Raw genomic sequence first — 25,578 nt, forward strand, 5'->3', positions numbered from 1 at the left:
GTAATGCAATATTTTGGTCAGTGTGGTTCAGGATAAAAAATTATGCCACACAGCTGAATACCACAGATAAATTTGACAACCTGTATGGAGCCATGTGGTGTAAAAAAATAAGTAAATAAATAAATAAATAAATTAAAAAAAAAATAAGAATGGCCAAAGCCACTAATCAAGAGCTCTATGACACAATGAAAAAGAATGCTAGTATATTCTGGTATCAGATTAAGTCCTTCACCAGATGCAGTAAACTCTCACACAAACACAACTCGCACACTAATTGCCATTGTTGTCTCTGGATGTTAGGCCCGATTGTGACTGTGTCTGAGGTAAACAGGAATCTTTGCTAAGGTGGGTAGCGGGTGTCCAGAAGTAGTGTGGGGTGAGAAGGGGGAGGAGACTACCATGGTAGGATGGGGGAAAATGCTAGTGCTGCTTGTGGGAGTGTGCAGGGACTTGTTGGGGACAGTGTAAAGCTGCTAGGTGAAGCATTGCTTACAATGGGGGGTGGAGGGGTGAGAGAGGAGAGAAATACATAAGGGAAAAGGACTATGCTGCAGGTGTGTTGGCAGGCTATACAATGTGTGTAGTACTGGAGTGGAAGCAGGGAAGGGGATCAGCAGGTGGAGGAAATGTATAACAGTAAAAGTATGTGTTAGATATTTCTGGGTAGTGTATGTGACAATTCATGGCTCTTCCTTTGGACTTGACAATATGTTTGCCTTAATTAATCATAAAATATTCTTGCTGAAGTCATTTAATTTTTGCATTTGTGACAGAATAAATAACACAAGCAATAGAAATAGCTCCAGTTGTCTGAGAGAGTATGATTCGTGATGATTTTTCGTTAACACAGGAAGAATTCTCACACATGTACAAATGCAGATATAAGTAATATAAAACTATAGGTAATCAATACTCGTGTTTCTTTGCCAATGTCAAGTGTTCTGAGGTATAGGAGTGTAAATGGAATTCATTGTGAGTAGCAGTAGTGTTATCCAAGTATTAAGTAGTGAGGGTTTGTGGCTAAACAGGTAAGTGCCAGACTACAGGTCCTAAGTTGTAAAGTTCAGTCCCCAGTTGCTCCTAAGATCTGTTTTATGTCACTCATAATTTCTTTCACCACTTACAATGATTTGCAAATGTGAAAAATGCAAAGTTGGGCCTTTGTTCAGCATCTGTGTTCAACATCAGGTCGCCATATAAATGACTATGTCACTGAGTTCGATGCACGAGAAAAGGGAAGGGCGTACCATGTCCAGTAGGAATGTGCCTAGAGAAGCACTGCAGTTTTCAAACCAGCCTCAGAGTTAAGTATAGATGTAACCTAAGTGTTAAGTGTCATTTTTGAATTTGTATTGAAGTGACCATTGTTTCAATAATTGAGTGTACTGAGAATAGATGTTTATTAGTTCTAATTTTTTTCCTTCCCTTGTTTTTAATCATTGTCATATGCAAACAGCTATTTAATTTTTCAACGATTGATAAGACACACAATAATACAGAGTGTTCGGAAATTCCCTTTACAAACTTCTAGGACTCGTAGAGGGGAAATGATTACATACTATTTTGAATAGGAACCCTTGTCTGGAATGTACAATTTCCATTTTAAGATAGTTGCAGTTCAGATGTTTAACTCATCCACTTCTGCTCAAGGAACTGAATTATGTGTGACACAGTACAATTATTAGGTAACAGTTTGAAAGGAAACGTAACAGAACAACATTGGTGGTCTCCACATTGAGCCATTGTTGTAATGCATCTGGACTGTTCTGTATGTACAGTATGCTTGGTTCTTTTTTGTTTTGGATTAATGTAAACACATAATGTTTATAAGTGTTAATACAAACATGTGCTTAAGTGATAAATGGATGTTTCATTATTTTTCCTTTTGAATTGTTACCTAATAATTGTTCTGTATCATGCCTAATACAGTTCCTCAAGTAGAAGTGGATGAGAATTGTTTAAATTGAAACTGTTGTAGAACAGAAATGGTAAGTTTTCGGACATGGGTTCATATTCAAAATATTGTGTACTCACTCCCCTCTGCAAGTCCTAGAAGTTTGTAATGGGACTTTCCAAACACACTCTATAGGAAGACACTCAATGTGAAGATATGGTGTTACTTGCATATAGAAGAAATGTCACATGTAAAGCAATTGGATGGGTACAAGGTGAGACGTTCTTAACATGGAAGTGAATGAGAAACCTGTGCTGATTGAGCAGTAACATTCTGTGCACTTTATCATTATTTTCATTGTGGTTAGAGCTATGACCATCTTTTAATTCAGCCATAAATTTCTTGATTGTTGAAGTGTAGACGTAGTGTAGATTTTCACCAGCTTTCAGTAAATAACTGAAGGTTATAAATTGTTTCCAACAAAGAAGTTAATGAACTTACCTGGCAGATGAAAATTATGCACTGGACTGGACAAAGATCTTTACTTGGCACATTACCATTGTACAAATGAATATAATGATAGTATAACAAAAATGGGAATTCCTGGATGGAGCACTGTGTAAAATAAGGACAAGGCAACCACGTAGCTATAACAGATTAATGCATGCAGCACAAAAACACAACAGAAAGCAGCATTCACACTGGCTTTCAAGCACTAGCTCTTTTTCTAGAAATAGTAGACACACTCACAACCACGTACACACACAAATACGCACTTCCTTGACCAAAGCAAGACTTGCCTGTGTTTATGTGGTTATGTGTGAAAATGTGTGTGCTATTACTAGAGAAAGAGCTACTGCTCAAAAGCTAGTTTCCTTTTATTTGAATTGTGTAGTGTTTCATACAATTTTGGATTAATTACTGGTACATGCATTAGATGCATTATACGGATCATGTTATCAAATCAATGCAGGTGCTGGTGTTCTTGGACAGCCATGTGGAAGTGAATGAAGGCTGGTTGTCTCCATTACTGACAACAATCGCAGACTCACCAACTGCTATTGCAGTTCCAATAATTGACATTATTGGTGCTGACACATTTGAATACAAATCCTCACCCCTAGTCCGTGGTGGTTTCAACTGGGGACTACACTTCAAGTGGGATAACTTGCCTCCCGGAACACTCACAGAACCAATGGACTTCATTAAACCAATAAAGTTAGTAAAATTTAAAATTTTTTGTTTTCTAGATAGTGAATGTTGTGTGAGTGTGTCTTCTAGTGTTAATGAAATTATATTTTGCTTCTCTGTGTTGGGGGATTTTTGCTGTATAAACAAAATAAAAGTTCTTGATCACTAAATGTAAAGATTTTGATTCATGTAAAAGTATAACATACAGACTCAACATATAACAAAAATACAGGGTGACATGATTCTCTTCCATATTTTCATTTTTATGATGCAATGTTAAATATTTCAGTCATTATCTACCTGCTGAAATTAATATGTTAATGATGACTCTTTTTCCCAGGTCTCCAACAATGGCAGGAGGGCTGTTTGCTATACAGAAAGACTACTTCCATGAACTTGGAGAATATGATTCTGGGATGAATATTTGGGGTGGTGAAAACTTGGAAATATCTTTTAGAGTAAGTCTTACAATATTTGTTCCTTTAGTATTTTATGTTTCATCTGATTTAACTGCCACTAGTGATACATTATAGTTGTTGTCAACACAATCAATTATTTATGCTTTAAGAAAGAAACACAATACAGTTTGATAAATACATTACTTTTTTTATAAATATGTGCACATATATGCTTTTTCAGATTTCACATTTTAACTAGTTTAGATACCACTGTTTCAGTATGATTTTTCCCCCCAAATTGTATCTCCAGTCACTCATAGGAGCAGCAAAACTTGTGCCTGGATAAGCAAGTGATGAAGTATCCTCTTTACCATTTCTGGAGGCTTCTCTTAATGTCGTATTATCAACTAGTTATTACTTTCCTGAAATTGATAAATAATATATTTCCTCCAGAATTTGCTACCTGATTTTTGATTCAACGCTAATATAGTGATCTTGGAGCCACAGTTCTATTGTTGAATATGGGTGTAGCATATGTGGCAGTTATTTCAAACTTAATCCAGCATCGGCACACGTACCTTTTTAGTGATAACCATCTGGTGATTATTGATTTGTTATGTTGCTGTCATCAACAGTAGAAATTTCATTTTTGCAGCAATGTACATTTACAGTTACATGTTGAAGTGACAGCTTCTCATTGGCAGTCACAGAAAGGGGGACCATAAGAGTGTTGGAGAAGTTGTTAGCTTTATGCACGAGAGTTGCCAGTTGCTCCTTAGAAAAGGAAGGAAGCTCACAGCTTAGTGTCCAGTCAGTAATGAGTTCATTAGAAATGGAACACAACTTTCCATAGGGAAAAAAGTCATCTATGTTCATTTGCCTTAAATCTGTATCCATGTACATACTCTGTAAGTTACCGTATGGTGTGTACCAGAGGTTATCCTGTACACTACCAGCCATTTCCTTTCCTGTTCCACTCACAGATAGAGTAAGGGGAAAAATACTGTCTGTGTGTGTCCATATGAGCACTGTCTTGAATCTTATTTTCATGGTCCTTATGTGAAATGTATGTTGACAGCAGTGGATCATTCTACAGTCAGCTTCAAATGCCAGTTCTCTAAATTTTCTGAATAGTGTTTCTTGAAAGAACATCACTTTCCCTCCAAGCATTCCGTTTGAGCTCCCAAAGCATCTCTGAAACACTTGTGTGTTGTTGAAACCTAGCAGCCTGCCTCTGAATTACTTCAATGTCTTCCTTCAGTCTGACCTCGTGTGGATCCCAAAGACTTGAGCAGTACTCAACAATAGTCCACACTAATTTCCTATATGTGGTTTCCTTTACAGGTGAACCACACTTCCTTAAAATTCTCCCAATAAACCGAAGTTGACTATTCACCTTCCCTACCTCAATCCTCACAAGCTCATTCCATTTCATATCCCTTTGCAACTTTACACCCGGATGTTTAAATGACAAGCAGGACACCACTAATGCCATATCTGAATGTTATGGGTTCTTGTTTCCTACTCATCCTCATTAACTTATGTTTCCCTATATTTAGAGCCAGCTGCAATTCATCACACCAACTAGAAGTTTTGTCGTCATCTTGTATCATCCTACAGTCAGCCATCTTTGACACCTTCCCATACACCACATCATCAGCAACAACCGCAAATTTCTGCTCACACTGTCCCGGAGATAATTTTGTATATTGAAAACAATAAAGGTCCTATCATACTTACCTCAGGCACTCTATGACTTCAGAATTCCTCAAGCCTCTCTCATATCTGAGAACCTATTCCGTATGCTTGTGCCTTTGTTAATAGTGTGCAGCTCAGTACCATGTCATATGCTTCTCGGAAATCTAGTAGTATGGAATCTGCTTGTTGCTCTTCATCCATAGTTTGCAGTATATCAAGTGAGAAAAAGGCAAGCTGAGTTTCACACAGGCGATGCTTTCTGAAACTATGCTGATTATTGGACATCAGCTTTTCAGTCTCTAGGACATTTATTATATTCGAACTCAGAATATGTTCTACCATTTAGCGACAAACTGATGTTTAGGACATTGGTTTGTAACTTTGCAGGTTCGTTCTTTTACCCTTGTTATATACAGGAGTCAGCTGCACTTTTTGCCAGTTGCTTGGGACTTTGTGCTAGGTGAGGGAGATGCACAAGAAGTGCAAGTTAAGTAGATGATCAATGTCTTCGTAAAACTGAATTAGGATACCATCCAGTCCTGGCAGCTTATTTGTTCTTAACTCTTTCATTTGTTTCTCTTCACCGAGAGTATTTAGTACTATGTCATCCATACGAGACAGTCTGTGACAGCCAAAAAATGGTTTGCATGATTCTCCTGCGTGAACGATTTTGTAAAGATAGTATTTAAACATTTGGCTTTTATTTTCCTATCTTCAGCTGCTGCCACACCAGATGGTCAGTGAGTGAGTGGATGGAAGTCTTAGAACCACCTATCGATTTTACATAGAAACAGAATTTTTTTCAGGTTCTCAGACAGATCTTTTGCAGAGATATGACAGTGACAGTTGTTGTTTGCTTTGTGCGTAGATCTTTTCACGAACGTCCAAATCTCTACTAACCTTTGCCTGTCATCACTTGCATGTTCTCTTTTGAACTGAAAGTGCAACAGCCTCTGCTTCCCAAGCATTTTTTTGAATTTCATTGCTAAACCACGGTGGATCTTTTCTACCTCTAGTCCACTAATAAGCTCATAATTGTCCACAGTGCGATTTACGATCTGTTTAACCTTTGTCCATAATTCCTCTGTGTCCATTATACTGGAACTAAATTATTGATATTCATAATCTATGTGAGATACTAAGTGCTGCTTACCTGCTCTTTCTAACAGAAATGCTCTTCTGATCTTCATGACTGATTTAATAACTTTTGTAACCATAGCCACTATGATGGTAAGATCACTAATCCCCATCTCTGTACTGATGCCATCAGTAAGGCCCAGCCTATTTGTAGCGGCAAGGCCTAAGACATTTCCATTGTGTGTGGGCTGCTGAACTAGCTACACAAGAGAGTTTTCAGAAAAAGTGTTCAAAAGTACTTGGTATGACTGTCTGTCTGTCCCCTCTGCAATGACATCCCAGTCTATACTTGAAGTCGCCTCCAACTAGCAATGCATTATCTGGGTATTTATGGCTACTGACCAAAGACATTCTTTGAGTGACTCTAGAGATCTGACAGCAGAATTTGGTGTCTAGTAGAAAGAAGTAGTAAAAAAAAGACTTGGTTCCATCTAGACCTGTTACATGTGACCAGATAACTTCACTGTCACATTCAATTTCAGCCTCAATAGAGACAGTATTTTTGTCATCTGTGTAACGAAACTGGTGTTAGTGGAGAAAACAGTGAAATTTTTGCTGGGGTGATAATTTTCAACATCGAAAAGAGATTATTTGATTTAAACAAAAAACTTCAGAAATTTGTTGTTGTTCTTGTGTTCCATTGACATCAAGAAACGTGTGATCGTGGGGGTGTTTCTTACTGATCACATTCGCCTCCACTGCTCAAAGAATTACTTTGAGACAAATGCAAATGTTTACTACTAGAACAGTTTCCAAAACATTACACTTTAGTAATTAGTTCTGCAGTGACACGTATGTAGTTCAATTGATTTCTTACACGTATCGTAGTTCTGCAGTGACACGTATGTAGTTCAATTGATTTCTTACACATATTGTAGTTCACCCTCCATGAACCATGGACCTTGCCGTTGGTGGGGCGGCTTGCGTGCCTCAGCGATACAGATGGCCGTACCGTAGGTACAACCACAACGGAGGGGTATCTGTTGAGAGGCCAGACAAACATGTTGTTCCTGAAGAGGGGCAGCAGCCTTTTCAGTAGTTGCAGGGGCAACAGTCTGGATGATTGACTGATCTGGCCTTGTAACATTAACCAAAACGGCCTTGCTGTGCTGGTACTGCGAACGGCTGAAAGCAAGGGGAAACTACAGCCATAATTTTTCCCGAGGACATGCAGCTTTACTGTATGATTAATTGATGATGGCGTCCTCTTGGGTAAAATATTCCGGAGGTAAAATAGTCCCTCATTCGGATCTCCGGGCGGGGACTACTCAAGAGGACGTCGTTATCAGGAGAAAGAAAACTGGCGTTCTTCGGATCAGAGTGTGGAATGTCAGATCCCTTAATCGGGCAGGTAGGTTAGAAAATTTAAAAAGGGAAATGGATAGGTTAAAGTTAGATATAGTGGGAATTAGTGAAGTTCGGTGGCAGGAGGAACAAGACTTTTGGTCAGGTGATTACAGGCTTATAAATACAAAATCAAATAGGGGTAATGCAGGAGTAGGTTTAATAATGAATAAAAAAGTAGGAGTGCAGGTTAGCTACTACAAACAGCATAGTGAACGCATTATTGTGGCCAAGATAGACACAAAGCCCATCCCTACTACAGTAGAACAAGTTTAAATGCCAACTAGCTCTGCAGATGATGAAGAAATAGATGAAATGTATGACGAGATAAAAGAAATTATTCAGGTAGTGAAGGGAGACGAAAATTTAATAGTCATGGGTGACTGGAATTTGATAGTAGGAAAAGGGAGAGAAGGAAACATAGTAGGTGAATATGGATTGGGGCTAAGAAATGAAAGAGGAAGCCGCCTTGTAGAATTTTGCACAGAGCATGACTTAATCATAGCTAACACTTGGTTCAAGAATCATGAAAGAAGGTTGTATACCTGGAAGAATCCTGGAGATACTAAAAGGTAACAGATAGATTATATAATGGTAAGACAGAGATTTAGGAACCAGGTTTTAAATTGTAAGCCATTTCCAGGGGCAGATGTGGATTCTGACCACAATCTATTGGTTATGAACTGCAGATTGAAACTGAAGAAACTGCAAAAAGGTGGGAATTTAAGGAGATGGGACCTGGATAAACTGAAAGAACCAGAGGTTGTAGAGAGTATCAGGGACAGCATAAGGGAACAATTGGCAGGAATGGGGGAAAGAAATACAGTAGAAGAAGAATGGGTAGCTCTGAGGGATGAAGTAATGAAGGCAGCAGACGATCAAGTAGTTAAAAAGACGAGGGCTAATAGAAATCCTTGGGTAACAGAAGAAATATTGAATTTAATTGATGAAAGGAGAAAATATAAAAATGCAGTAAATGAAGAACGCAAAAAGGAATACAAACGTCTCAAAAATGAGATCGACAGGAAGTGCAAAATGGCTAAGCAGGGACAAATGTAAGAATGTAGAGGCTTGTCTCACTAGGGGTAAGATAGATACTGCCTACAGGAAAATTAAAGAGGCCTTTGGAGAGAAGAGAACCACTTGTATGAATATCAAGAGCTCAGATGGCAACCCAGTTCTAAGCAAAGAAGGGAAGGCAGAAAGGTGGAAGGAGTATATAGAGGGTTTATACAAGGGCGATGTACTTGAGGAAAATATTATGGAAATGGAAGAGGATGTAGATGAAGACGAAATGGGAGATAAGATACTGTGTGAAGAGTTTGACAGAGCACTGAAAGACCTGAGTCGAAACAAGGCCCCGGGAGTAGACAACATTCCATTAGAACTACTGATGGCCTTGGGAGAGCCAGTCATGACAAAACTCTACCATCTGGTGAGCAAGATGTATGAGACAGGCAAAATACCTACAGACTTCAAGAAGAATATAATACTTCCAATCCCAAAGAAAGCAGGTGTTGACAGATGTGAAAATTACCGAACTATCAGTTTAATAAGTCATGGCTGCAAAATACAAACGCGAATTCTTTACAGACGAATGGAAAAACTGGTAGAAGCGGACCTCGGGGAAGATCAGTTTGGATTCCGTAGAAATGTTGGAACACGTGAGGCAATACTAACCTTACGACTTATATTAGAAGAAAGATTAAGAAAAGGCAAACCTATGTTTCTAGCATTTGTAGACTTAGAGAAAGCTTTTGACAATGTTAACTGGAATACTCTCTTTCAAATTCTGAAGGTGGCAGGGGTAAAATATAGGGAGCGAAAGGGAGTAAGACAGGGTTGTAGCCTCTCCCCGATGTTGTTCAATCTGTATATTGAGCAAGCAGTAAAGGAAACAAAAGAAAAATTCGGAGTAGGTATTAAAATCCATGGAGAAGAAATAAAAACTTTGAGGTTCGCCGATGACATTGTAATTCTGTCAGAGACAGCAAAGGACTTGGAAGAGCAGTTGAACGGAATGGACAGTGTCTTGAAAGGAGGATATAAGATGAACATCAACAAAAGCAAAACGAGGATAATGGAATGTAGTCAAATTAAATCGGGTGATGCTGAGGGGATTAGATTAGGAAATGAGACACTTAAAGTAGTAAAGGAGTTTTGCTATTTAGGGAGTAAAATAACTGATGATGGTCGAAGTAGAGAGGATATAAAATGCAGACTGGCAATGGCAAGGAAATCGTTTCTGAAGAAGAGATATTTGTTAACGTAGAGTATAGATTTAAGTGTCAGGAAGTCGTTTCTGAAAGTATTTCTATGGAGTGTAGCCATGTATGGAAGTGAAACATGGACGATAACTAGTTTGGACAAGAAGAGAATAGAAGCTTTCGAAATGTGGTTTTACAGAAGAATGCTGAAGGTAAGGTGGGTAGATCACGTAACTAATGAGGAGGTATTGAATAGGATTGGGGAGAAGAGAAGTTTGTGGCACAACTTGACTAGAAGAAGGGATCGGTTGGTAGGACATGTTTTGAGGCATCCAGGGATCACAAATTTAGCATTGGAGGGCAGTGTGGAGGGTAAAAATCGTAGAGGGAGACCAAGAGATGAATACACTAAGCAGATTCAGAATGATGCAGGTTGCAGTAGGTACTGGGAGATGAAGAAGCTTGCACAGGATAGAGTAGCATGGAGAGCTGCATCAAACCACTCTCAGGACTGAAGACCACAACAACAACAACATTGTAGTTCGGTGTAACTCAGAGTAATCTTCTTCCTGCTGCTGCTGCAGTCGTTGTCTTGGTCCTTTTCATCTGCTAACTGGAACACGTGAATTCCATGAAATAATCCAGGCACCAAGTCATTTTATAGTGGTTTATTTATGACAAGTTGCACCATTTCTTCTTAGTGGGAGCCCATTCCACATAACAGGCTACATAGTCACAATACTGTATTACAACAATTAGATTATTGCACAGAAGTGCAACACAGTGGTTGCGTCGCAAAACTGTCTCCAACTGACCATTCTTGAGCCTCGTGCTTCTCCTGTTTATATGATTTTTAACAATCAAGTCAACAAAACTACAGTGCAAATTTATTAAATTAACAATTAAAAGTTTAACATTTTTATGAGTAACTATCCACAAAACCTTGCTTATTTTATGCTGAAACTGGCGTATACAAAAAAAAAAGACTTTTACATAGGATATACTTCATATTATATAAAATACTGAAAGATAATAATGCTAACCTAAATTTTCTTAATTCTGGCTTCATTTGTAAATGCAAAATAGTGCAAACATATATTGGACAAGCAAGACCTACTAGTAAACAAATGGAATAATAAATTTTATGAGATTTAACATATTACGTGAAATAACTTATCAGATACCATTGGAATTACGGAACTTTCAAAACAGGAATTTAAAACAAAAGGGTTGTTTTATTTCAATTGTAGTGAACACTCCCCATCCTAGGGTGGCTAGTCTGTCCTTCTGATAAACATTCCATCATTCGTTAAGTATCTCTTAGCTTTATACTTTGGGTTTTTTGAGCATGAGAACTTTCCTTGAGGGCAGTAAAATCAGGAAATGTGTTAGACTACTTTGACAGTTTACTGATAAAATTTTGACAGTTGAAGTATCTTTACTCTGAATACAGTCTATAGTCCCTATCTGCAAATCGACTGGTGAGTGTTCACCATAGTACATCCGAACTACTGTCTAGCCTAAAAAACCATGATGTGCACTTCACAAGTACTGTGCTACCAAAGTAGCTGCTTCCATTATACAGTGCATCCCTGACCTGTCGAGGGGGTCCTGCAATTCCCCACCCATAACATAGTTCTAGAAATCTGCAGCCAGGACCATCACAGAGTTGACAAAGCCTTGGCTCCATACCAAAGGACCCTGATCAACTCTGGAAACAACACTGCAAATTGCAAGCTCCGCTTGCACAGTGCCTTCACTCCCTCCACCAGCCACCTTCATAAATTGAGGATAGCCACAGAACACATGCAACAGGTGCTGTTGGCACTGACGTGAACCATAACTTGCAGATTACTGCGCCCTGCATGCTCAATAACAGCAGGGAAGGCCACCACCACATCTTGGATGAACCATTTGGCAGACATAAGGAGTACACATTGGCTTTCTTTCTAGCCCTGAGCACTATCTTCGTAAGGGACATTATAATGCACTAGCTCCCAATAACTGTAATCCGGTCATCACAAGAATAAACCTGATGTAAACATTGCACTATGTATTCTTCCATATTTGCTGGAACTTCATTGGATTTCCATTTCACGTGGGACTGCAGCCAAGCTGTCTTGAGTACTGTCCAGTACGATGATAAGGGTGGGTTTTGTGCTGTGCATTACGCGCACATTTACTTAGCGATAATATGGGACAACAGCTTTACTGACGCATTTAACTTGGACAGCACTGGCAGGTCAGCTGGTACAGCTAGCCTGCAGTGACGTGGCCAGCTGCAGTTCACACATAAAAAGAGACGAGCAGAGGGGGCAATACAGCTTTGAATGTCATTTAATTTTTAAGCAGAATGAAGTAATACACTGCAAATCTCCCACAATATGCTCCTTAGACTACTAGATGAAAACCGCAACTCATTATCGTTTTTAGCTAACATACTATTGTGATTAAAAACAAGAATGATAAAAATTCCTGACTTAACCACAGGGTTATTTTTCTGCACAAGCTCTGTGTAATGTAAGAGAGTACTGAAGGATTTCACCGTATAGTTAAATATTGAAACAACTGAAGGTACTACTTACAGTCAGTTGTTTGGTAATCCTTCCTTATCCGAATCTGAGAAATACTTTTCAGTTCTGGAAGTGTCACTTGCTATGTTGTTAATGAGCCTATCAATAACAGAATCCACGAAGCCAACCAGGCGCAGCATTTTCTCTTCTTCTTTTATGACAGCCGTTCTATATCCCGCTAGCGTTTGGTAGTGACGTGTGAAAAAGCTGCATGCATCAGTTCCAGTACGTCTGACATCTTAACAGTCTTGTTACTTCTTGGGCCAAATCCCACAGCTTGCCTCCAGATCAGTTCTGTTGGGTTCATATTGTAATGGTACAGTAGCAAATGTTAAAATGCAGCATTTGCATTATGTACTCGATGCTGTGAAAATGATTGTTTTTCATGTTTCTATGATACTTATCTACCTCTGTGGTATAAAATGATGGACATAGTCCAGATAAAGAGGATTTGGTTTTCTTATTATTACCTTAAAAATTAAATTGTTATGTTTTCTTAATTCAAACAACTTTTATGAATAGTCTTTCATAAAACATCAATAATTAAGAATTTGTATTTGAAATGGAAACAGAAATTTCACAACCAATATGTAATTAGGAACAAGATGTGCATTATTCATTAAAAAAAATGATGATGAGTTATGTAATTACGAGATGTAAGTATTTCAAATTAAACAAGAAAAAAATGATACTGGGGAGATCTGAAACAGTGCACAAATAACCGCATTTAGTTCACTGCCCATTACACTACCGACTGTGTTACACGTTTGGGTTTGTGTATCAAGTGCATTATATACAACGCTGGGAAAACTTCAAAGCCGATTACTTCCATAAATTTATGAAAAATATTAAGAACTGCCTATTTCTCGGCACTTTTTAACCATGTTGCACACTACGGAAAAGAAAGTAGCCTTACTCAGTTTCATACTGCACGTTAAGAGCGCAACAGTCATAGCACAACTCTGCAGAGGCTGTGACTGTACATGATTTTTGAAATAAAAACTATGTAGCTAAAGCGTGATTAAGAAAAGCATTGATGGCTGTTAATACATTTGAATATCTTTAAGTTTCATTTAACGTAACTTAGTAATAAGATATCTACTACATAAGTAGGACCTACTTCCAAGAGCATAGCAACACCAGTGTACGTGTGCTACTGGCCAATCATTGCGTTCGTGTTTGTTTACGTCAGGTTTATTCTTAAGATGAATGAATTATAGCAAGCCTCTGCCCACACATGCTTGCTTGGACCCAGATGAAGGAGTGAGGGTGAATAGGTGAGGCCAGATGCCCAGCCTCCACATTGGCCCTCCACCTCAAGTGACGCGAACATGTTACATTCTGCCACTCACATTGCCATGAGAGCAGATCCACCACATCGAGTACACTAGGAGGTGCCTGAACAGCAGAGCCTTTGGGTGAAACACCTGAGGTGACCTGTGCAATGCACCAGATTCTCCGCCAGTGTAACACACCGAGGCAGCAGCCCAAAGGCAACTGTCTGTAGCCATATCACATTCAACTGTTCGCAAACCGTGGCCAGTTCCTCCTGTGTCAGCAGACAGCACGCTTTCATCCTACCCATCCTAGCAAGGCTAGCTGAGGAAGTAGAACTATAAAAGCTGGCAGATATGCCATTTGTTTCCCCACTTGACATGTCACCAATGGTTGCTGCTACCTTAATTAACTGTGTAGCTGGCTATTCAGAAGAAGTGACAACTGAACTACAGGCTGTCTGTATTTACACTTACAAAACACGAGATTAAACTTCTTAGATACAAAAACACACATAAAATTTAAGCAATGTACACTACTAAGAAAACACAAGAAAAGCTAAATACATAACTTGCTGCCCTGGAAATGTGTTACAGGCGACAGCTGGAGCTGGACTAAGTGGCTAACTAGGCTGAACCGAATGGACACTTGTCTTCAAAACAAACAAATAGCCAACTACTGTGCTACTGACTGCCTGAATATACATTTACAAAACACGAGAACAAACTTCTGAAATACAAAAAACACTCACAAATTTAAACTGTATTTGCTACTAAGAAAACAAAGGAAAAGCTAAATAAAAGGGAAAGTCGTAGGGAAACCACAGAGAAATCACAGAAAAACTGAATTCAGTGTCCATATTCCCCAAATAGAGCTCCAGTGTCTTAATCACTGTGCTTCGTAGAATGGTCCATAGTCAGATGCATAAGACATGGATTTTGATTTTAGTCTTACCACTCCAGAGATTCCTTTATTAGAAGGGGGGGGGGGGGGAGAGAGAGAGAGATTGGGGGGGGGGGGCTGGAGAGAGTAGTATTTGATCAAAAGTATCAGGACAACATCCCTTTGTAATGCTGACCTGACCACTAGATATCACGAGAGACAGACATGCTAATATAAAAGGTGGTCTGCAATATTTTGTTGTCAGTAGAATGGGTTGGTCAGGACAGCTCAGTGACTTCGAACTGGGACCAGCTATTGGATGTTACCTGAACAACAATCAGGGGCATTTTAACCCTTCTAAAGCTGCCACAATCGACTGTTGATGATGTGATTGTGAAATAGAAATTCAAAGGAACAACCACAAATGAATCAAGGCTAGGCAAACCTCATGTACTGACAAACAAAAACCATCAAGCATTGTGGAGAGTGGGTATAAAAAATTACAAGAAATCAGCTGAAGGAATCACTTGTGATTTCTAAAATGCTACCAGCAATTCAATGACTGTATGTAGGGGGTTAAAAACAATAGAGTTCAATGCCGAGGAGTCTCTCATAAGCCACATGTCTGCAGTCAGTGCTAAGTGACAGCACTGGATAATTGATGATTTGAAGTGATGAATCACACTACAGTCTATGGCAGTTTGATGGAAGGGATTGTGTGTGGCAAATGTCTGGAGTAAATTACCACCATCATGTACAGTTGCAACAGTGAATTACAGAGGAGATTGTGTGTTTTTCATGGTTAGGATGTGGTCCCCTTATTATGCTTAAGAAAACGCTAAATGCAAAAGGACATGAACTCATTTTACAGCATAGTAGAGTGTTTAATTAGCTTGACAGTGCACCCTGTCATGAAGCAGCATCTGTGAGGTGATAGTTTGTGAACAATAAAATTTCTGAAATTCAGCGGTGTGCCCAAAGTCCCACCTGGAGTCCAATGAAACACCTTTGAGAGGAGTTAGAAAGTCATCTTTGCTCCAGACGCCAATAACCAAAATCACTATTTTCTCTAGTTTTGGATGTTTAGGAAGAATTGGCTGCCATTCCTCCACAAATGTTATCACCTCATTGAAACTGCCCTCGGCAAAGTTCAAGACCTCATAAATGTTAAAGATGAACACACACCTTGTTAATGACCATTAATAGATGTCCCACCCACCCCCGTTAGTTGAGTGGTCAGCTCGGCGGAATGCCACGCCAAGGGGCCCGGGTCCGATTCCTGGCTGGGGCAGGAGATTTTCTCCGCTCAGGGGCTGGGTGTTGTGTTGTCCTCATCATCATTTCATTCCCATCTCCGGCGCACAAGTCCACAAGTCGCCCAATGGGGCGTCGAATGCAATAAGTACTTGCCCTCGGTGGCCGAATTTCCCCAAATGGGGGACTCCTGGCGCACAATGCTGTACGCTCATTTCATTTCAATAGATGTCCCAATACTTTTGATCAGATAGTTTATACACAAACTTTTAAAGAATTATTTGAGAAAGCTATCATTTACTCTGGATTTAGGGTGCTACGGTCTCTTTAGATGTTTCAAAAGCCAAAGATTAGCCAGGATTTTTTTCCTATTACTCAGTACACATTTTCACTTCTGTGTTTCATCAGTAAAAATAGTTAGTTGCATGAAGGAATTAGTGACTATCGTGAGAGTACAGTACAAGGAGAAAGCATGATTTATACAATGATTGTAAAAATGTGATGATGGTGCAGAAGAGGGCGCAGAGTACTGGCACAAAATTTTTATCCCTCCAGATATTAAATGTTAAGTTGGCCAAATCCACATTTAAGGAGCTTCCAAGACAATTTCTTCTAGAAAGTTCATTTTACAGTTTGTGTGAGTTTCTCAGTTGCAGTGAAAAAAATCTCCTATAACTGTAAAATATATGTATGGTTTAATATAATGTAAGATTAAACAATTATGTAGAAAGATGATGTGACTTACCAAACGAAAGCGCTGGCAGGTTGATAGACACACACACAAACATACACACAAAATTCATGGTTGCTTCATCAGGAAAGAGGGAAGGAGAGGGAAAGACGAAAGGATGTGGGTTTTAAGGGAGAGGGTAAGGAGTCATTCCAATCCCGGGAGTGGAAAGACTTACCTTAGGGGGAAAAACGGACAGGTATACACTCGCACACACACACATATCCATCCGCACATACACAGACACAAGCAGACATTTGTAAAGGCGAAGAGTTGGTTGCGAAACTTGAATTTTGTGTGTAAAACAGAACAAGTAAGTGGCTCTAGGTTCACCTGAGGTGCTAAATAACATCTTCATAAACTGTGCAAAGCAAGAAAAATCTGCTACTTCAGAAATGGATAAAAATAATTCTGAAGGTATTTTGGACAATTTAGGCCCACTAGATTTCAGATATATTACTTTCAAGTGGTGTGAGGTTTAATGCAAGATTGTACACTGAACTGCATCTCAACAATGTAACTCATGAAGTGAAGCTATCTATAACATCTCAAATCACATTCTAAAACATATTAAAATTATAGTGTCCCCTCGGACTGCAGTGATTCGAAAATTTCTGTGTAAATTCTAGAACCACTCAGCCTTCTACTGTCTTGAACACACAATATTCTGGATATGAGTGTGGGATGGTAGAATCCTACCTACTGTGCATCACATATTTGTGTGTGCAGGTTTAAAATCAGTTGTGGAAAGAAAGTAGACGCGGTGGTCGGACGGCACTGAAAAATACCTATCGGGCAATCCATAAATGTTTTAGTGAGTTTATAAGGAAGACCCATGGAGTTTATATGCAGCTCTGTGCTTATTGTGTCATTGACTATTGTTATTAAAACAAGAGCGGTTGAAAAAGTACACTTGTGGACTCTTGACGCAACCTTGTTAGAGGCAAGACTCATTTTATGATTCATGTTAAGAAAGCTCATGGTATCCAAGCCAACTTTCTTTGAATTGTAACTTAATTTGTTTCTAACATCCGACTGTACAAGAGACTTGCAGGAAGTTACATATTCATGTGGAAAGTGAAATTTTTTATGTGTATGGAGGTCAAATACATTGTTAGTTGACGAAAAGTAAAGTTTGTATGTCTACTTATTTCATAAGTAGAAGGAGTCTAAAAAATCCTGTATGTAGCATTATTCAACGGAGAAGTAGTCAAGAGGGTTTCCAGCAGCCGGCAATTCAGTAAAGAAGAGTGGCTGCAAATTCTAAGTAAGTTGTCTCGTAAAGAAGTGGAAGGTGGTTTGGGGCAATAAGCCAATATAACCCAGATCCACACTCACATTTTAAGTCATTACAACACGTTAGAGGACTTACCTTATAAACTGGATGTTTAAAGTTGGAAAATTTCCTGACGCCTTGAATTCCACAAATGTTGTCCCTGTTTACAAGTGAGTTGAGAACAGTCCTGACAGTTACAGGTCAGTATCCTTTGTTCCCACAATATCAATGGTGTTAGAACACTGCATTAAAGATCAACTATCACAGCACTTCAAAAACAATAAGCTAACCTCTTCTTCACTGTATGGCTTTATGTCTGGTGTATCCACCGCTGAAGCTGTAAAGTCTTTGGTTGCAAATGTTCTTGGATGCTGTGAAAGCCATTCTTTCCTGTGCATTGCTCCTTGATCTATGCAAAGCATTTGACATTGTATCAAATGATATCTTAAAATCTAATTTTGAAAAATGTGGAATCAAGGATAATGAACAATCATTAACCAAATTGTACCTCTTACCAGGTGTAGAAGTATGAAACCGGACACAGTAAGACAAGTTCCATACATTGGTATCTGTTTCAAACCCATAAAAATGTCAAGTTTTGTGCCTACAAACTATGATTTGCGGACAACATTGGTTTTCTGTTATCATGTGAAGAAAACTGCTGCATCGAATACTTGTCGAAACTTTCAGTGAACATGCTCTTGGGAAAACACAGTGTTTCGAATGGTTCAAAAAATTCAGAAGTGGTTATTCCAACATGAGAAACGATGAGTGTGGGAAACCACCGTAAAAATTCAAAGACAACAAATTGCAGGCCTTACTGGATGAATATGATACTCAAACTCAACAGGAACTCATGGAAAAATTGAATGTGAGAGCAGGAAGCAGTTTCTCTTCGGTTGAAAGCTATGGGAAAAGTGCAGAAAGTGGAAAAATGGGTTCCGCATGAACTGAATGAAAGACAGCAAGTGAATAAAAAGACCAATTGTGGAATACTGCTCACCAGATACAAAAGAAAGTCGTTTCTCCAGCGAATAGTGACAAGTGATTAAAAGTGGATATATTTCGAGAATTGTAGGCGTTGTAAATCATGGGTGAATCCAGGCAAACCATCGACATCCGCTGGAAAACCAAATCCCTTTTGCAAGAAGACAATGCTCTATGTTTGGTGGGATCAAAAGGGTGTCATCTATTATGAGCTGCTAAAACCTGGTGAAACCATTAACACTGATCACTATCAACAGCAAATGATCAATTTAAAATGGTCATTACATGAGAAATGACCAGAATATGGAAAACGGAAACACAAAGTAATATTGCTCCGTGATAACACCCCATTACACACAGCAAAACGGGTCAGGAAAACAATCGAGGTGTTCAACTGGAAAAGACTACAGCATTTGGCTTATTTTCCAGACTTGGCTCCATTCGATTATCATCTGTTTGCATCACTGGGACTCACTCTCGCTGAACAACGCTTTAGTTCGTATGAAAATGGCTTGCTGACTGTCTCGCTTCAAAAGAAGACGTGGGTGTTTTTTCATTCATAGCCTGCTGGAGAGATGGGAGAAATGGATAAATGGCAATGGAGATTATTTTGAATAAAATATTGTTTATCAATTTCAAACAACAGACATGTAACTATTGCAACCAAATTCTGGTTTCATACTTCTATCCCTGGTAGATAGAGAAAAAAGAGTTGTCGTCGTAAATAATTCTACATAAATTGCACTACCTGTTACTATAGGAGTGCCACGAGGGTCTGTCATGGGTCCTTTTTTTATCTCTTATATGCATGAATGATATAATTCTTTGCCCTACTAGACAGTAAGATATGCTGGTGATACAACCCACGTAATAACTGATCCTAATATAGACAAAGTGAATGGGAAAGCACTGAGAGTGGTGGATATATCTACCCCAGTGGCTAAATAAACGTGAAGTATTGCCATATAGAAACAAAACTGGATCAGTATATTTCTGTCTCTATGAATTAAGTGAAAGGATAAATGTGTGGATATCAGACTACTAAAAATTCATTTGGACTCTCAACTGAAATGGGATGCACACAAGACAAATTGTGCATTAAACTATCATGTCTGATTTGCTTACTATGCAAATTAAAACCCATGTCAATAAGGAAGAGCTTTGGTCTTCGTATTATGCTTCCTTCCACTCTCAATAACTTACAGAAATATCATATGGGGCAATGGGGCAACTCTCCTGGTGTGAAAACAGTGTTCATGCCGGGGGGGGGGGGGGGGGGGGGGGGACAGTGAGAACAATGACAGGCATTCCCTACATAGTCAGTCTGCCACATTTCAAAGAACAAAAAATATTAACTACACCTTTCCTCTATATAAAGCTTGTCTCCTCTCAGTAAATAAACAGCCAGAGACTTTAATGTACAGAAAATTATGGAACAAAGACCAGAACTAAAATAGACTTAGAATATACTAGGTTACATAAACTTAAAATACACCAGATTACTTAAGTCACAAAATAGTTTCAAATATAATGGCATAAAGGTGTATAATAAATTATGCTTAGCAATGAATTACCTACAATACAATTCCTTTGAGGGTTATGTACAGAACGTATTAATCAACAGTTGTGTTTATGAAATAGAATTCTATAATAGTGTGGTATCCTAAACCAAACATTTAATTTTCAATGTAAAATATAAATGTCATTTCTAATTCTTAATGTAAAATTTGATTATTGAACACATATCAAAACCCATACCATCTACGTGAGCAATGGTTGATGAATAAATGATGGAGTAAACTGTTTTCGTGTGCTACAAAAACTACTGACAAACATTAATTATAGTCTGCTTCTAAGATTTATCACAACCATTTAGTTTACTCTATTTATACTACAAGAGATTTCAAATGAATTCCTTGTCCAAATAAGTCTGAAGACAAGTTCTGAGACAAGATGTATATGTTTCACCGTGTAACCCGCATGATCTGCATAAAGTGTAACTAAGCAGTTGGTTAAATTGATTTCAAATAATAAGTGTTGTTCTTTGGGTCTTAGGGAAAACTACACCACCAGAAAAAAACCAATCATGCTCAGATTTGCTAACAATTCCATTATCATAATCCTGAAATTTGATCTACAGGTATGGATGTGTGGTGGTTCATTATGGATTGTGCCATGTTCACGTGTTGGCCATGTGTTCAGAAAACGGAGGCCCTATGGTTCGCCTACTGGTGAAGATACGATGACTAGGAATTCTCTTAGAGTTGCTCATGTTTGGATGGATGAATATAAGGTTTGTGGTGCATTATGTTTTCCAAACTTCTTAATGTTAAATATTTTTTTTATTTCTGTTAACTAAATTCACATTTTACATTGAATGATCTCTTTTTGAGCGTTACGGAATTTTTAATTTCTTGTAGATGATGGATCTCCTATTTTTTTCTGCCTCATGTAAGTGCTAATGCTTGTTTTTCTTCTACATGAACATAGCTGTTAGAGTGGCTGTTATAGTGGCTCCATTTTTGTGCCGGAGGGAGGGCGAGGGGGGGGAGGGAGGAGTGGGTTGGGTGAACATAATATAGCACAAAGCTAATTATTAATTTTTACTCATAGCTACTATATGACATACATTAATTTTACATGTAAATGCGGACAACAGATTTGCTTTATGTGATTACCAGGTTTCTCTACTTGAATCAAAATAACAGCTACTGTAGCAGCAACTAATCAGAGCATGAGTTTGGTCACAGCGTCTGTCTTTTCCACAGTTGTCTCATTACTCAGGTGGTAGTTACCAGTCAGCTGCAGATGACATTTGTTGTATTCAACATTATTGTTGTGATTTTGTTTTATATGCCTTATTTTTCTGTGCAGTATGATTCTTTTTCAGAATATGTGAAGGTAGTGGTGAAATTGCATAGGAAAGTGATACGACCAGTGCTCGATTCATGACGGTGCTCCATATTGGTACCTCTGCTGAAAAAGAATGAGAGCCACAGTTTTTTTGAGATGTGGTGTGATAGAACTCTATTTTCTACCAGTACAAATGTTGTATCCACACTTTTAAAATGTGCAGAAAAGCATTAAAATGGCCTTTTAAGAAGCCAAAACTTCAAAAACACACCCTCCGCCCCCAGTAGGTCACTGCAAGAACCTCTTTTTTTACATATCAAGCACTGGAAAAGACTATTATTATCCTGCAAAGCAAACTCAGCATGTGCTTTAAATAGGAACACACTTAGTACAGCACCTCACAGCTGATGATACAAAACTGCGAATTGCCATTTCTCCTGCTACACTCAGCTGTCAATCACGTTGTTTTGATTCACATCTAAATACTTTTGACTATCATGTTTAAGTGGAATCTGCTTTAAGTTTAATTTAAATTAGTGTCATTGTCAAGAATTTTTTGAATTAGAAGGATTGGAAAGTAGATTTTCTATAAATATTGTTGTTATTTTTACAGCTGAATGACTAATTATATGTTTTAGTGTGGCATACTTGATGATAAATGAAAATTCTACAAAACATATTTTTGTGTAAGTACTAAAACAAAATTAATAAGCCATTAAATTTATGAATACTAGTGCTCAGTGAGCTTGTCAGCCTAACTTCAGCATAACTTGGAGAGGCACCACGATGATGAATAGGCTGGGCCGTCTCTGATGATGCTGCCATTGAATTATATAACTTTCTCGAAACAGTAGCACATTGATGTCATAGATATATGGTTAAAAATTATTCTATGTTGCTATTCTGTTCTTTCATTCTTCTTGAGAAAGAACCCTTTTATCGTAGCTAAACAATCCTTTAACAAAAGAGGATTTTTATATGGCCACTGGAATTATTAGTTGTTTATGTAACAATGATGTTTCGGTTATCTCTGCAGGATTATTTCTTGAAAGTCCGACCAGATGCAAGAGATATATCATTTGGTGATATATCCGAGAGACAGCAATTAAGACAGCGATTAGGTTGCAAGAGCTTCAAATGGTACATGGATACTGTGTACCCTGAACTGGGGATACCAGAGGATAATGATGCAAGACTGAAAGCAAAATGGGCAAAAGGCAGAGTAAAGCAGCAGCAGCAGCAGCTTGCAAAGTTTCAACCATGGCACTCACGAGCACGCAATTATACATCTCAGTTTCTGGTAAGTGCACTTAAAAATAAAATAATAATTTTCCTGCAGAGTAGTTTGTTTTCCCTTCTGTGTTTATATTTTTAAATACAAAGTTGCACTCATATGTGTGTATCTCCTTGACATATTTATGATTCCTTGAAATGACTCGCTGTATTGAGTCTTACTTCTGTTCACTGCCGTCAACATCATCATATATCAGCCAGCATCTCATACATCGCCACATCAGCTCTATACAAATTGAAACTTCCATATTGGAGAATATTTAAAACACCACCAGTGTTCCAAATAGTCTTCAGATTGCTTTCACAAGACCTTTTATGAGCTAAAAATATTGGCTGAGTTGTGGCCATCTGGGTAATAGTAAAGGCCATTGGTTAGCTATATGGTACTCAAGTCAAATAATAGTGCAGATCAGTACTGCATAATGACTAGAATAAGCAGACAGTAGACAGTAAGTGTTGAATCAAGTGGAGGTTTATGCTTGTTCCATGTGGAGCAGTTCATAGGGTCCAGAAACGGTTACATTTATGTCCTATGAAAGAACTGCCTTTTTCAATTCAATTCAATTTTTATTATCACATAACATGCCTTATACAATCAAAGATTGTGACATAGGTGACTTGTCAGTTTTACACTATATATAACAATACTAAAAATAGACAATAAACTAATAATATACATGGTGTAACATCTTCAAAGAGGTATTTTAATTACAATTATAATGCATTGTTATCATTCATGAAATCTTCTACACTATAGTAACATTTATCTTTCAGATATTTTTCCAGGTCTCTTTTGGTACCTTTTACATTTGGGTCATCCATATCTTTCCATATTTTATTTACAAATTTCATGCCCATATAGTATGGGGTTTTTTCATATGATTTTAAACGGTGGGTAGGTAACATGTAGCTCATTCTATGTCTAGTATCATATTGATGCAAGAAGAAGTTGCCCTCAAAAAGTTGTGGGTTTCTTTTCGTGAAAGTGAGAGTTTCATAGATGTATATGCTTGGAATGCTCATTAGATCCAGTTTTACAAATAAAGGTTTGCAGTGTTGCTTTGGTTTTGCTCCCACCATTGCTCGGATGATTCTTTTTTGTAGTCTAAAAGCTCTAAGTAAATTTGTTTTTTCAGACCCCCAGAAAATTATACTATACCTAATGACTGAAACAAAATATGCATTATATACGGTTTTTCTTACAGCTAAATCAGTAATACTATACAAGATATTCATAATATATACAAGGCTATTCAGTCGACCCAGTATGTTGTCCACATGGTGACTCCATAACAGGTTTTTATTGACTAACATGCCAAGGAATTTGACACAGTCTGCAGTCTCTAATTTTTTGTCCATATACCTTATTTCACTTATAGACTGTGCAGATTGTTTTGTGGTAAAATGAACAATTTCTGTTTTTGTAAAATTTAATGTCAAGTTATTGTTTTTGACCCATGCCTCTACTTCCCCAAGTGTTTGTTCAATATGACGAATTAGGTCTACCTCATTTTTACAACAGACTACAGCTGTTGAGTCATCTGCATAGAGGATAGTATCAGACTGGACCTGACATGGCATATCATTAATATAATATAGAAAAAGCAGTGGCCCTAATATTGAGCCTTGTGGAACACCTAATTGAGTGATTTTCCAGCCAGAGAGAAATTTCTTGCCGTTGATGTTAATAAGTACTCTTTGTTTTCTGTTTGCCAAGTATGATGACATCCAGCTAAGAGATTTGCCTTGAAAACCATAGCGTGCCAATTTTTGGAGAAGCAGGTCATGATTTACTGTGTCGAAGGCTTTGGACAGGTCACAAAAGATGCCTGACACACACATTCTATCATCAAGACATCTGCTGACTTTTGTGACTAATTCATTTATTGCATGGATTGTGCTGCGGCCTTTTCTGAAACCATATTGATTGCCTAAGATAATGCTGTTAGATGAATTGTGATTTTCAATCTGATCACATGCAGCTCTTTCAAATATTTTTGAGAAAATTGGTAACAGTGAGATTGGCCTATAGTTGCCCAATTCATCTTGTTTACCTTTTTTATGTATGTGCCGAACTTCTGCATATTTTAATCGATCTGGGAAACATCCCTCATCAAATGATTGGTTGATTATGAAAGAGAGTGGATATGCAATACTGTGACGGACTATTTTTATTATTTCAATGGGGACCTCATCCCACCCCGCAGATTTTGAATTTTTTAGGGACATTATGATTTTGATTACATCTGAGATGGAAACATGAGAAAACTTAAAACATGTGCAATTGCTATCTGTCATATTGGACTTTGTATTTGTTGGTGAACAGCCTTAATTAAAGTACACTGAAATTGTTGTCAGGGTGGAGAAACAGTGAACTGTTTGAGTATGTTGTGCAACCTTACATGAGATGGTCTCCTCCCTGCTGTGTTTAGTTGGTGAAGCTTAAGGCTGAAACTGGTTGTGCTACTTGTGCATATTTCACACAACTACAGGTGTGACCTGCTTGTGTATTCTTGATGGAAGGATTTATAAACAGACTATTTGTGCAGTTGAAAAGGACATGAAAATTTGAAATAATGAGGGGAA

General features: G+C 38.2%; 1 protein-coding gene and 1 long non-coding RNA gene across 2 annotated transcripts in view; one reads left to right on the plus strand and one right to left on the minus strand.

Moving 5' to 3' along the window:
- Positions 1 to 25,578, plus strand: part of LOC126195453 (polypeptide N-acetylgalactosaminyltransferase 35A) — a 177,041-nt gene that overhangs the window by 95,803 nt on the left and 55,660 nt on the right. Inside the window, exons 6-9 of the mRNA XM_049934081.1 lie at positions 2,868 to 3,112; positions 3,426 to 3,543; positions 20,987 to 21,139; positions 22,736 to 22,999. Coding sequence (XP_049790038.1) covers positions 2,868 to 3,112; positions 3,426 to 3,543; positions 20,987 to 21,139; positions 22,736 to 22,999 — 780 coding nt within the window. The remainder of the gene's footprint in view (positions 1 to 2,867; positions 3,113 to 3,425; positions 3,544 to 20,986; positions 21,140 to 22,735; positions 23,000 to 25,578) is intronic.
- The window catches only part of LOC126195454 (uncharacterized), a 75,841-nt gene continuing 71,821 nt past the window's right edge, over positions 21,559 to 25,578 (minus strand). The window contains exon 3 of the long non-coding RNA XR_007538611.1: positions 21,559 to 21,819. This is a non-coding gene — a long non-coding RNA (uncharacterized LOC126195454). The remainder of the gene's footprint in view (positions 21,820 to 25,578) is intronic.

Source organism: Schistocerca nitens, chromosome 7 (assembly GCF_023898315.1).
Source record: "Schistocerca nitens isolate TAMUIC-IGC-003100 chromosome 7, iqSchNite1.1, whole genome shotgun sequence".
Classification (NCBI taxonomy): domain Eukaryota; kingdom Metazoa; phylum Arthropoda; class Insecta; order Orthoptera; family Acrididae; genus Schistocerca; species Schistocerca nitens.